Source organism: Ranitomeya variabilis, chromosome 3 (assembly GCF_051348905.1).
Source record: "Ranitomeya variabilis isolate aRanVar5 chromosome 3, aRanVar5.hap1, whole genome shotgun sequence".
Taxonomy (NCBI): Eukaryota; Metazoa; Chordata; class Amphibia; order Anura; family Dendrobatidae; genus Ranitomeya; species Ranitomeya variabilis.
In genome coordinates, this window is record NC_135234.1 from 723,366,384 (window position 1) to 723,377,869 (window position 11,486).

At 49.1% G+C, this 11,486-nt stretch overlaps 1 protein-coding gene across 3 annotated transcripts in view; it reads right to left on the minus strand.

Moving 5' to 3' along the window:
- PSPC1 (paraspeckle component 1) overlaps positions 1-8,791 on the minus strand; it is a 133,310-nt gene extending 124,519 nt beyond the window's left edge. The window contains exon 1 of one of the 3 annotated variants that reach the window (XR_013224081.1): positions 8,206-8,699. Coding sequence is in view for 2 of the 3 variants with exons in the window: in XM_077298360.1 (XP_077154475.1) it covers positions 8,206-8,586 (381 nt within the window). In the remaining variant the exon portion in view is untranslated. Of the gene's footprint in view, positions 1-8,205 lie in introns of all 3 variants that reach the window. The other 2 variants (XM_077298360.1, XM_077298361.1) reach the window with 2 other exon arrangements.
- Positions 8,792-11,486: the final 2,695 nt, after the last annotated feature.

The following is an 11,486-nucleotide window of genomic DNA, read 5'->3' on the forward strand; positions in this document are numbered from 1 at the left end:
AGGGGATTATCACTAGAGGACTACACTGTGTGCAGAATTATGAGGCAAGTTGTATTTTGATCCCATGATACTTTTTATACAAGTTGTCCTACTCCAAGCTGTTCAGGCTTGAGAGCCAACCACCAATTAAGTAGATCAGGTGATGTGCATCTCTATAATGAGGAGGGGTGTTGTCTAATGACATAAAACCCTATATAAGGTGTGCTTAATTATTAGGCAACTTCCTTTCCTTTGGCAAAATGGGGTCAGAAGAGAGATTTGACGGGCTCTGAAAAGTCCAAAATTGTGAGATGTCTTGCAGAGGGATGCAGCAGTCTTCAAATTGCCAAACTTTTGAAGCGTGATCACCGAACAATCAAGCATTTCATGGCAAATAGCCAACAGGGTCGCAAGAAACGTGTTGGACACAAAAGGCGCAAAATAACTGTCCATGAATTGAGGAAAATCAAGCGTGAAGCTGCCAAGATGCCATTTGCCACCAGTTGTGCCATATTTCAGAGCTGCAACGTTACTGGAGTAACAAAAAGCACAAGGTGTGCGATACTCAGGCACATGGTCAAGGTAAGGAAGGCTGAAAAATGACCACCTTTGAACAAGAAACATAAGATAAAACGTCAAGACTGGGCCAAGAACTATTTTAAGACTGACTTTTCAAATGTTTTATGGACTGATGAAATGAGAGTGACTCATGATGGACCAGATGGATGGGCCAGAGGCTGGATCAGTAAAGGGCAGAGAGCTCCTCTCCGACTCAGACGCCAGCAAGGTGGAGGTGGGGGACTGGTATGGGCTGGGATCATCAAAGATGAACTTGTGGGACCTTTTCGGGTTGAGGATGGAGTGAAGCTCAACTCCCAGACCTACTGCTAGTTTCTGGAAGACAACTTCTTCAAGCAGTGGTACAGGAAGAAGTCGGTATCGTTCAAGAAAAGCATGATTTTCATGCAGGACAATGCTCCATCACATGCCTCCAACTACTCCACAGCGTGACTGGCCAGTAAAGGTCTCACAGAAGAAAAAATAATGACATGGCCCCCTTGTTCACCTGATCTAAACCCCATAGAGAACCTGTTGTCCCTCATAAAATGTGAGATCTACAGGGAGGGAAAACAGTCCACCTCTCGGGACAGTGTCTGGGAGGCTGTGGTGGCTGCTGCACGCAATGTTCATCGTAAACAGATCAAGCAACTGACAATCTATGGATGGAAGGCGGCTGAGTGTCATAAAAAAAGGTGGCTATATTGGTCACTAATTTTTGGGGTTTTGTTTTTGCATGTCAGAAATGTTTATTTCTAAATTTTGTGCAGTTATATTGGTTTACCTGGTGAAAATAAACAAGTGAGATGGGAATATATTTGGTTTTTATTAAGTTGCCTAATAATTCTGCACAGTAACAGTTACCTGCACAAACAGATATCCTCCTAAGATAGCCAAATCTAAAAACCCCACTTCAACTTCCAAAAATATTAAGCTTTGATATTTATGAGTCTTTTGGGTTGATTGAGAACATAGTTGTTGATCAATAATAAAAATAATCCTCTAAAATATAACTTGCCTAATAATTCTGCGCACTGTGTACACTGTGTAGTTGGCCTGCTGCCATGTAGTCCAACCACCTCCCACCACTGATTGGCAGATTTCTGTACACACTGCATAGGCAGAAATCTGCCAGTCAGTGATGTGGGCGGAGTTATACAGAATTGCTAGATATTTATTATGCTTTTGCTTATAGCAGTATCATATACCCCAGCGCTTTTCAGACCTCGTCATCACTGTCCCCATTAGGGCTCACAATCTACAGTCCCTATTTGTAGGTCTTTGGCGTGTGGGAGGACATCAGAGAATCCAGAGGAAACCCACACAAATATGAAGACAAAGGTTTGTAATCAAAATGGCAGCACCCACTGAGGCTATGTGCACACGTTGCGGACTGGTGTGCGGATTTCTCCGCACTGATTTTGATAAATCTGCAGGGCAAAAACACTGCGTTTTTCCTGCAGATTTATCGCGGATTTACCGCGGTTTTTGTGTGGATTCTACTGCGGTTTTACACCTGCGTTTTTTTAATATGGAGCAGGTGTCAAACCGCTGCGGATTCCGCACAAAGAATTGACATGCTGCGGAAAAAAAAACGCAGCGTTTCCGCAGCATGTGCACAGCGTTTTTTGTTTTCATAGGTTAACATTGTACTGAACACCGCATGGAAAAATGCTGCGGATCTGCAGCGTCAAAAACGCTGCGGATCCGCAGCAAAAACCGCAACGTGTGCACATACCCTGAGGGTATGTGCACACGTATTTTTTAGGGCTGCGGATTTTTTCCACAGCGGATTTCATAAATCCGCAGGTAAAAGGCACTGCGTTTTACCTGCGGATTTACCGCGGTTTTTATGTGGAATTTGTGCGGATTCCACCTGTGGTTTTACATCTGCGGATTCCTATTATGGAGCAGGTGTAAACCGCTGCGGAATCCGCACAAAGAATTGACATGCTGCGGAATGTAACCCGCAGCGTTTCCGCGCGTTTTTTCCGCAGCATGGGCACTGCAGATTGCGTTTTCCATAGGTTTACATGGTGCTGTAAACGCATGGAAAGCTGCAAACGTGTGCACATAGCATAAAATGACATCACTGCAATCAGGGTCTATTTCCCTATGGTATGATACTCTTAGAAGGGGTAGCAAAAACCTGGCAACAGATTCGATTAAAAGGATTCACCACAGCTCCATGCACAAGGGAATCTTCAGAGCGTTGGTTCTTGAGATCGGTGGGGGACCAAGTAGTTGCCCCCCCCTTTCCTCCCAGCGATTCAATCACTGCCCAGTGCCAACATGTGCATTGATTGCATCAGCGGCAAAAAATATTTTTTAAGGCTATGTTCACACGTTGGGTTTCTGCAGCATTTTTTAAAACAAATTTTCAGCATTGTTTTACAGTACCAGCAAAGTCTATGAGGTTTCAGAAATCTCATGCACACATTGCTTTACTTTTTCCTGTTTTGTCACAGAGCTGCGTTTTTGAAAAATGCAGCATGTCACTTTCAGCGTATTTCACCCCATTGAAAGCAATGTGTAGTGCAAAAATAAAGCTGCAAAAAATGGAGGTGTCAGGTTTTGCTGCGTTTTTGGGGCCATAACCTTTTGGTGCCATAACCTGATGAAGTTTAATCAGAATTTTTTAAGCAGTAAACTTTATCAGCATGCACAAGAGACAAAATGTACCCCGACAAACACTCGATTAAAAAAGCACCAAAAAACGTGGCAAACATTCAGTAAAACTTGCTTTTTTGATGTTGCTTCTTTATTGCCAAGAAAGGATTTGCATGTGTAAAATGTATCAAAGTGTGAACACAGCCTAAAGTAAACAATACACAAGACTCTTCTCTTAAGGCCCCGTCTCACATAGCGAGATCGCTAGCGAGATCGCTGCTGAGTCACAAGTTTTGTGACGCAACAGCGACCTCAGTAGCGATCTCGCTATGTGTGACACGTACCAGCGATCAGGCCCCTGCTGTGAGATCGCTGGTCGTGTCGGAATGGCCTGGACCTTTTTTTGGTCGTTGAGGTCCCGCTGACAGCGCTGAATCGGTGTGTGTGACACCGATCCAGCGATGTCTTCACTGGTAACCAGGGTAAACATCGGGTTACTAAGCGCAGGGCCGCGCTTAGTAACCCGATGTTTACCCTGGTTACCAGCGTAAATGTAAAAAATAACAAACAGTACATACTCGCCTTCTGATGTCCGTCAGGTCCCTTGCCGTCTGCTTCCTGCTCTGAGTGCCGTACAGTGAGAGCACAGCACAGCAGTGACGTCACCGCTGTGCTCTGCTTTACGGCCGGCGCTGACACAGTCAGTGTGGGAAGCTGACAGCGGGGGACGTGACAGACATCGGAATGTGAGATTGTAGTGTTTTTTGTTGTTTTTTTTTACTTTTACAATGGTAACCAGGGTAAATATTGGGTTACTAAGCGCGGCCCTGCACTTAGTAACCCGATGTTTACCCTGGTTACCCGGGTGCTGCAGGGGGACTTCGGCATCATTGAAGACAGTTTCAAAGATGCCGAAGTCGTTCCCCTGATCGTTGGTCACTGGAGAGAGCTGTCTGTGTGACAGCTCCCCAGCGACCACACAACGACTTACCAACGATCACGGCCAGGTTGTATCGCTGGTCATGATCGTTGGTAAGTCGTTTAGTGTAAGAGTACCTTTAGCAAAAAACAGTCCGTCATCAGATGGAGAAAAAAAAACAAAAAAAAAACATGATGGACGTTTCCTTATCAAACAGACCTTGAGAAACAGACACATGGCATGAGTGATGTCTGATCTTTTTCACAGATCCATAGACTTGCAATGGTGACGTTGCTCTGATACTCAGATCAATATCGGACATGTCTCCATGCTTTTGTGCGGCCCAGCAGGCTTTATATATCAGTACAAAAAAACACTTTTTTGAATATCACAATTTTCCATATCACTGTAGTTTTATGCCATAAGGCTGCAGTCCCACATCCATCTGAAATGCCCATGTGCCGCCTGACTGTACCGGCCAGCACACAGACCCATAGAGCACAATACATGTAATCACACATGGTTACAATCACGGATCCGAGAGCCGCAGCGCAGATCTATGCTGTCCTCCTCCATCTCCTGCGTTTTACAGTAGCTGTAAAGTGAAGGACATCTCTGAAGTCTCATGCACATGTTGCTTCTTATTTCCTTGCAGATTTGCAGCAGCTTCAATCTGCAGCATGTCTATTCTCTCAGCCATTTTCACCCATTCATTCGAGTCGCAAAACAAAAAAAAACAGGAATTTTATGAAGCCTATTTCCTGTCAACACTCTAGAATTTGCAGAAGATTTTTCTACTGCAAACGCTGCAGGTGTGCATATTCCCTAGAGGTGTTTGCATAGGACGGCTTTCAGAGTTTTTCCAAGCAGAAGACTCTTCTGGAAATGCCAGTACTATTTTTTTCCTGAGGTGTCTTTTCAGACGTTTTGCTAATCTTTACTGCTGCGATTTTTTTTCCCCAAGTTATGAACTAGTAATCATCCGCCTGCTGAGCGGTCTGGTCACTTTGCTTCTTCGCAATGATGGGCCGAGACTCTGCGCCGCCACCATTTTGCTGAACACCACTGGGAGATGAATGTACACAAGAACTGCCAGAAGCACAGGCGATGCTAGCGCGAACTCTAAAAAAGGAGGCACGTACAAACGCAGAGGGGCTGCAGCAGAGCCGAAGACCCTGCCCGCCATGCTGCCCCGATGCACAAAGAGGATACTGCACCAAAACTTCTAATATGAAACAAGACCCAGGCTGTGGATTTCTTCCCTGCAGGAATCTATTACATCAGTATATTAGCGCCATTATGGCCATAACTTTACTTAAACATACTAAGTTGTGACGACAGGCTCCTTTTAATGACATGGCGGATGACGCAGACGGTGAAGGGTTAATAAGATGGGAGGGTTGACGGCCGGGAGGGAAAGCGCAGACGGTGATGGGTTAGTGAACGTGTCAGATGGCGATGGGTTAGTGGATGGCACAGATGGTGATGGGTTAAAGGCCAGGAGGTATGGCGCAGACGGTGACGGGTTTGTGGACAGGACGGACGGCGCAGACGGTGACGGTTTACTGGCCGGGAGGGACGGTGCAGACGGTGATGGGTTAGTGGATGGCACAGACGGTGATGGGTTAGTGAACGTGTCAGATGGCGATGGGTTAGTGGATGGCACAGATGGTGATGGGTTAATGGCCAGGAGGTATGGCGCAGACGGTGACGGGTTAGTGGACAGGACGGACGGCGCAGACGGTGACGGTTTACTGGCCGGGAGGGACGGTGCAGACGGTGATGGGTTAGTGGCCGGGAGGGACAGCGCAGACGGTGATGGGTTAGTGGCCGCTACAGACGGTGATGGGTTAGTGGCCGCTACAGACGGTGATGGGTTAGTGGCCGCTACAGACGGTGATGGGTTAGTGGCCGCTACAGACGGTGATGGGTTAGTGGCCGAGAGGGACTGGCGCAGACGCTTATGGGTTAGTGGCAGGGAGGGATGGCGCAGACGCTTATGGGTTAGTGGCAGGGAGGGATGGCGCAGACGCTTATGGGTTAGTGGCAGGGAGGGATGGCGCAGACGCTTATGGGTTAGTGGCTCGGAGGGATGGGGCAGACGCTTATGGGTTAGTGGCTCGGAGGGATGGCGCAGACGCTTATGGGTTAGTGGCAGGGAGGGATGGCGCAGACGCTTATGGGTTAGTGGCTCGGAGGGATGGCGCAGACGCTTATGGGTTAGTGGCTCGGAGGGATGGGGCAGACGCTTATGGGTTAGTGGCTCGGAGGGATGGCGCAGACGCTTATGGGTTAGTGGCTCGGAGGGATGGCGCAGACGCTTATGGGTTAGTGGCTCGGAGGGATGGCGCAGACGCTTATGGGTTAGTGGCTCAGAGGGATGGCGCAGACGCTTATGGGTTAGTGGCTCGGAGGGATGGCGCAGACGCTTATGGGTTAGTGGCTCGGAGGGATGGCGCAGACGCTTATGGGTTAGTGGCTCGGAGGGATGGCGCAGACGCTTATGGGTTAGTGGCTCGGAGGGATGGCGCAGACGCTTATGGGTTAGTGGCTCGGAGGGATGGCGCAGACGCTTATGGGTTAGTGGCTCGGAGGGATGGCGCAGACGCTTATGGGTTAGTGGCTCGGAGGGATGGCGCAGACGCTTATGGGTTAGTGGCTCGGAGGGATGGCGCAGACGCTTATGGGTTAGTGGCTCGGAGGGATGGCGCAGACGCTTATGGGTTAGTGGCTCGGAGGGATGGCGCAGACGCTTATGGGTTAGTGGCTCGGAGGGATGGCGCAGACGCTTATGGGTTAGTGGCTCGGAGGGATGGCGCAGACGCTTATGGGTTAGTGGCTCGGAGGGATGGCGCAGACGCTTATGGGTTAGTGGCTCGGAGGGATGGCGCAGACGCTTATGGGTTAGTGGCTCGGAGGGATGGCGCAGACGCTTATGGGTTAGTGGCTCGGAGGGATGGCGCAGACGCTTATGGGTTAGTGGCTCGGAGGGATGGCGCAGACGCTTATGGGTTAGTGGCTCGGAGGGATGGCGCAGACGCTTATGGGTTAGTGGCTCGGAGGGATGGCGCAGACGCTTATGGGTTAGTGGCTCGGAGGGATGGCGCAGACGCTTATGGGTTAGTGGCTCGGAGGGATGGCGCAGACGCTTATGGGTTAGTGGCTCGGAGGGATGGCGCAGACGCTTATGGGTTAGTGGCTCGGAGGGATGGCGCAGACGCTTATGGGTTAGTGGCTCGGAGGGATGGCGCAGACGCTTATGGGTTAGTGGCTCGGAGGGATGGCGCAGACGCTTATGGGTTAGTGGCTCGGAGGGATGGCGCAGACGCTTATGGGTTAGTGGCTCGGAGGGATGGCGCAGACGCTTATGGGTTAGTGGCTCGGAGGGATGGCGCAGACGCTTATGGGTTAGTGGCAGGGAGGAATGGCGCAGACGCTTATGGGTTAGTGGCAGGGAGGGATGGCGCAGACTATGATGGGTTCGTGGCAGGGAGGGATGGCGCAGACGGTGATGGGTTAGTGGCTTGGAGAGAAGGCGCAGACGGTGATGGGTTAGTGGCCAGGAGGGACTGGCGCAGACGCTTATGGGTTAGTGGCAGGGAGGGATGGCGCAGACGGTGATGGGTTAGTGGCAGGGAGGGATGGCGCAGACGCTTATGGGTTAGTGGCAGGGAGGAATGGCGCAGACTATGATGGGTTAGTGGCAGGGAGGGATGGCGCAGACGGTGATGGGTTAGTGGCCGCTGCAGACGGTGATGGGTTAGTGGCAGGGAGGATTGGCGCAGACGGTGATGGGTTAGTGGCTTGGAGAGAAGGCGCAGACGGTGATGGGTTAGTGGCCAGGAGGGACTGGCGCAGACGCTTATGGGTTAGTGGCAGGGAGGGATGGCGCAGACGGTGATGGGTTAGTGGCAGGGAGGGATGGCGCAGACGGTGATGGGTTAGTGGCTTGGAGAGAAGGCGCAGACGGTGATGGGTTAGTGGCCGCTGCAGACGGTGATGGGTTAGTGGCTCGGAGGGATGGCGCAGACGCTTATGGCTTAGTGGCAGGGAGGAATGGCGCAGACAGTGATGGGTTAGTGGCCGGCGGATACGGTTAAGGGTTAGTGGCCGGGAGGGACGGCGCAGAGGTCACGTACCAGGCGGATGAAGCCGAAGCCCCGGTCCCGGTTGATGAACACCTCGCTGGGTTCCCCGAACTTCTCGAACAGCTTCTTGAAGTCCTCCTCGGTGATGTCGGTCGGCAGGTTGCCCACGAACAGGCGGCAGCGCTGAGTGTAGCTCTTCTCCCCGGGCTTCAGGAAGCTCTTGATATCGATGGTCACCCCCCGTTGTTCTTCCTCCTCTTCGTCCATCCTAGGCGGCATCAGAGCCGGGTCTCCCTCCTCCAGCTCCGAGCCTCGCCTGTCACCCCTCCCCGGCAGCATCATCTGCTGCTGTGGGGGGGAGATCATGTTGTTGTTGTTTCTCCCATAGTTATTCTTCTCGATGCGCACTTGTTTCAGGTTCCTGTTCGCCATTGCCGTTCACAACAACAGAGGCGCCTGACACCGCAGAGAGGCAGCTTCAAAATGGCGTCGTGAAAATTTTTCCGAGGGCCGAAGACGTCACGCCTCCAGGACCACCTCAGCCGGCCTTACGATTGCTAGAGGTCGACCGTTCGTTCGCCCATTGTCGTCTCCGCGCACGTCAAAGCGGCGGCCATTTTTCTGTAGAGCACAACCTATTGTGATACCTTGTAACGGTCTCCAGTAAAATGGGTGGGGGCGAGGACGACACACGTCAAGCAGTGAGCAGTGTGCTGGCCTGTGACGTCAGAGCCGTACTGCGGCGGCTGCCTGGGGGCTGTGTGTGTTGCTGGGGCACGTGGAGCGCAGGACGGCAGCCATGAGGCTAATGCGGGCTCTTCTCACACTGCCCAGAGAGAAGCCACCGGTATCGGCCATTGTTATTCTCTGTCACACCCTTGCGCTCTTATTTTCCCTCCATCTTCCCAGATTTTACCATTCTGCAGGACGAGTTGTAGTTTTGATATCATTTTACCATGCAATGTACTGAACAATGCTTTCTTACACAGAAAGCATCCTCTGTCTCCATACTGTGAGAAGCAGGGCTTTTGTTTTCCTGTTGATGGTTTTGTGTTTTCTTTTGCAGACAGGGAATGTAGATTCTGAGCCCCAGCGACACTCAGTATGTGCTTGGAGGAAACCCACAATCATGGGGAGAGCACACAGATGATGGCCTCGCTGTAGCTACTATTCACACCATTGTTGTCTCCTTACAACTCTCTGATCTCGACTTATTCCATTAGTGTTTTCATTATCACAAATCCCCATAGACTGGTGTTCGGCCATTTCTTTCTGCGTTTACCATATGGGATAAATATTTGGATAATTTAATAGTTTGGACAGTTAACTTTTTTCCCCCACTGGACAACTCCTTTGTTACCCACCCACAGAAGAGGTGATCACTTAGTAATCGGTGGGGGTGCGACTGCTTGGACCTGCACTGATAGGTAGAACAGGGCATTTTGCACCTGTTGAAATAAAGCCGCAGTGCACATTATCAACCGCCGCTGCAGTCTTTCCCTACAAGACTGATAAGTGCTACACTCAGTTTTTTGCTGTCAGCCCCATAGAGCTGTGGTCCTCAGGAACCACCAACAGGTCGTGATTTCCTTAGTATTGCATACGTGATAATCGCATCACCTGTGCAATACTAAGGAAATCCTGAAAACATGACCTGTTGGTAGCTCTTGAGGACCGGAGTTTGGGAACTCTGCCATAGAGAATGGATGGAGTAGTGGTCTTGCACACATTCAGTTGTTCCACTTTGCTAAGACTAAAAATTGCCACACTGCCGATTTGTGCCTATGCTAGTGGTCAGACCCCCACCGACTAGTATGTTATCCCTTGTGGATGGGTATAAGCTGTCTTGACTGAACAACCCGTACATGTTAGTTTAACATTGACTGAACCTGCTGTCTGGAGGATTAGCCAATAGTCTAATGTGTATGGGGCAAAACCAAAGAAATGGGTACACCTGTTGGTATAAGTGCAATGTGTAGGTGCATATTCACACTGTGGCCATTAACTAAGATAACCTAGAATAAAAGCGATGAGCAAATACCTTGCAGTAAGTACAGTAGTGTTCAAAAACTTGAGTTAATCACAAATCTTTATACTAGTTATTTTCCAGCATTGGGAAATTGAGCACTGGTTTTTTAATTCAAGACATGAAGAGAAATGTATATAATTGAACGACTTTACAGAAAATAACAAAAAATGAACATTGGGCTGTTCTAAAAAATAAGTGTCTGCGTTTGTCTTTACAAACTCACAATGTGAACTATTTTTTCTGACGATTTAGCATTCCTGTGAATCACTAACCCAATATTTAGTGTTATGCCCACAGTTTTTTTTAGAACTGCTTCCCATCTATGTTGCATAGAGTCAACCAATTTCTGTCCCGTGTCATCTGTTTTTCCAGCCCAGAATGCTTGGACTACATCCCACAATATTTTGGCATTTGTTGGCTTTGCCTCAGAAACGGCATTTTTGATGTCACCCTTCACGTATTTTATCGGATTAAGGTCCGAGCATTGGGCTGACCGCTCCATAACCTCAATTTTGCTGGACTGGAACCAAGATTTTGCTCCTTTACTGGTGTGTTTAGGGTCTTTGTCTTGCTGAAACCCCCATTTCAAGGACCTGTCCTCTTCAGCATAAGGCAACATGACGTCTTCAAGTATTTTATTATATGCAAACTGGTCCATGATCCCTGGAATGCGGTAAATAGGTCTGACACCATAGTAAGAGAAACCTGCCCATATCATGATGCTGGCACCACCATGCTTCACTGTCTTCAGAGTGTACTGTGGCTTGCATGCAGAGTTTGGGGGTCATCTGATGAACTGTCTGCGGTCCTTGGACCCAAAAACAACACAAAATGTTTCTCCATTTCTCTTCAGGCCAGTTGATGTGTTCTTTGGCAAATTGTATCCGCATCAGTACATGTCTTTTATTTTTTGTTTAACGGACCCCGATGATTATTGGCTGAGCCTTTGCAATTCTGGCTCCTCTTCCATCCATTTGAATGCTAGTCTTCCATTTTCTTCCACGTCTCTCTAGTTTGGCTTTCCATTTAAAAGCATTGGAGATCATTTTAACTGAACAGCCTATTATTGTCTGCACTTTATAAGTTTTACCTTCTGCAGTCAACTTTTTAACCAAAGTACGCTGTTCTTCTGAACAATGTCTTGAACAACACATGCTTCTCAGGCTTTTGAGGAGAAACGCATGCACAACATGTCCTGGCTTCACCCTTAAATAAGGGCCACCTGATTCACACCTGATTCTTCAGAGAATGATTGACCTCACTAATTGATCTCCAAACTGCTATTATTTTGAACAACCCACTT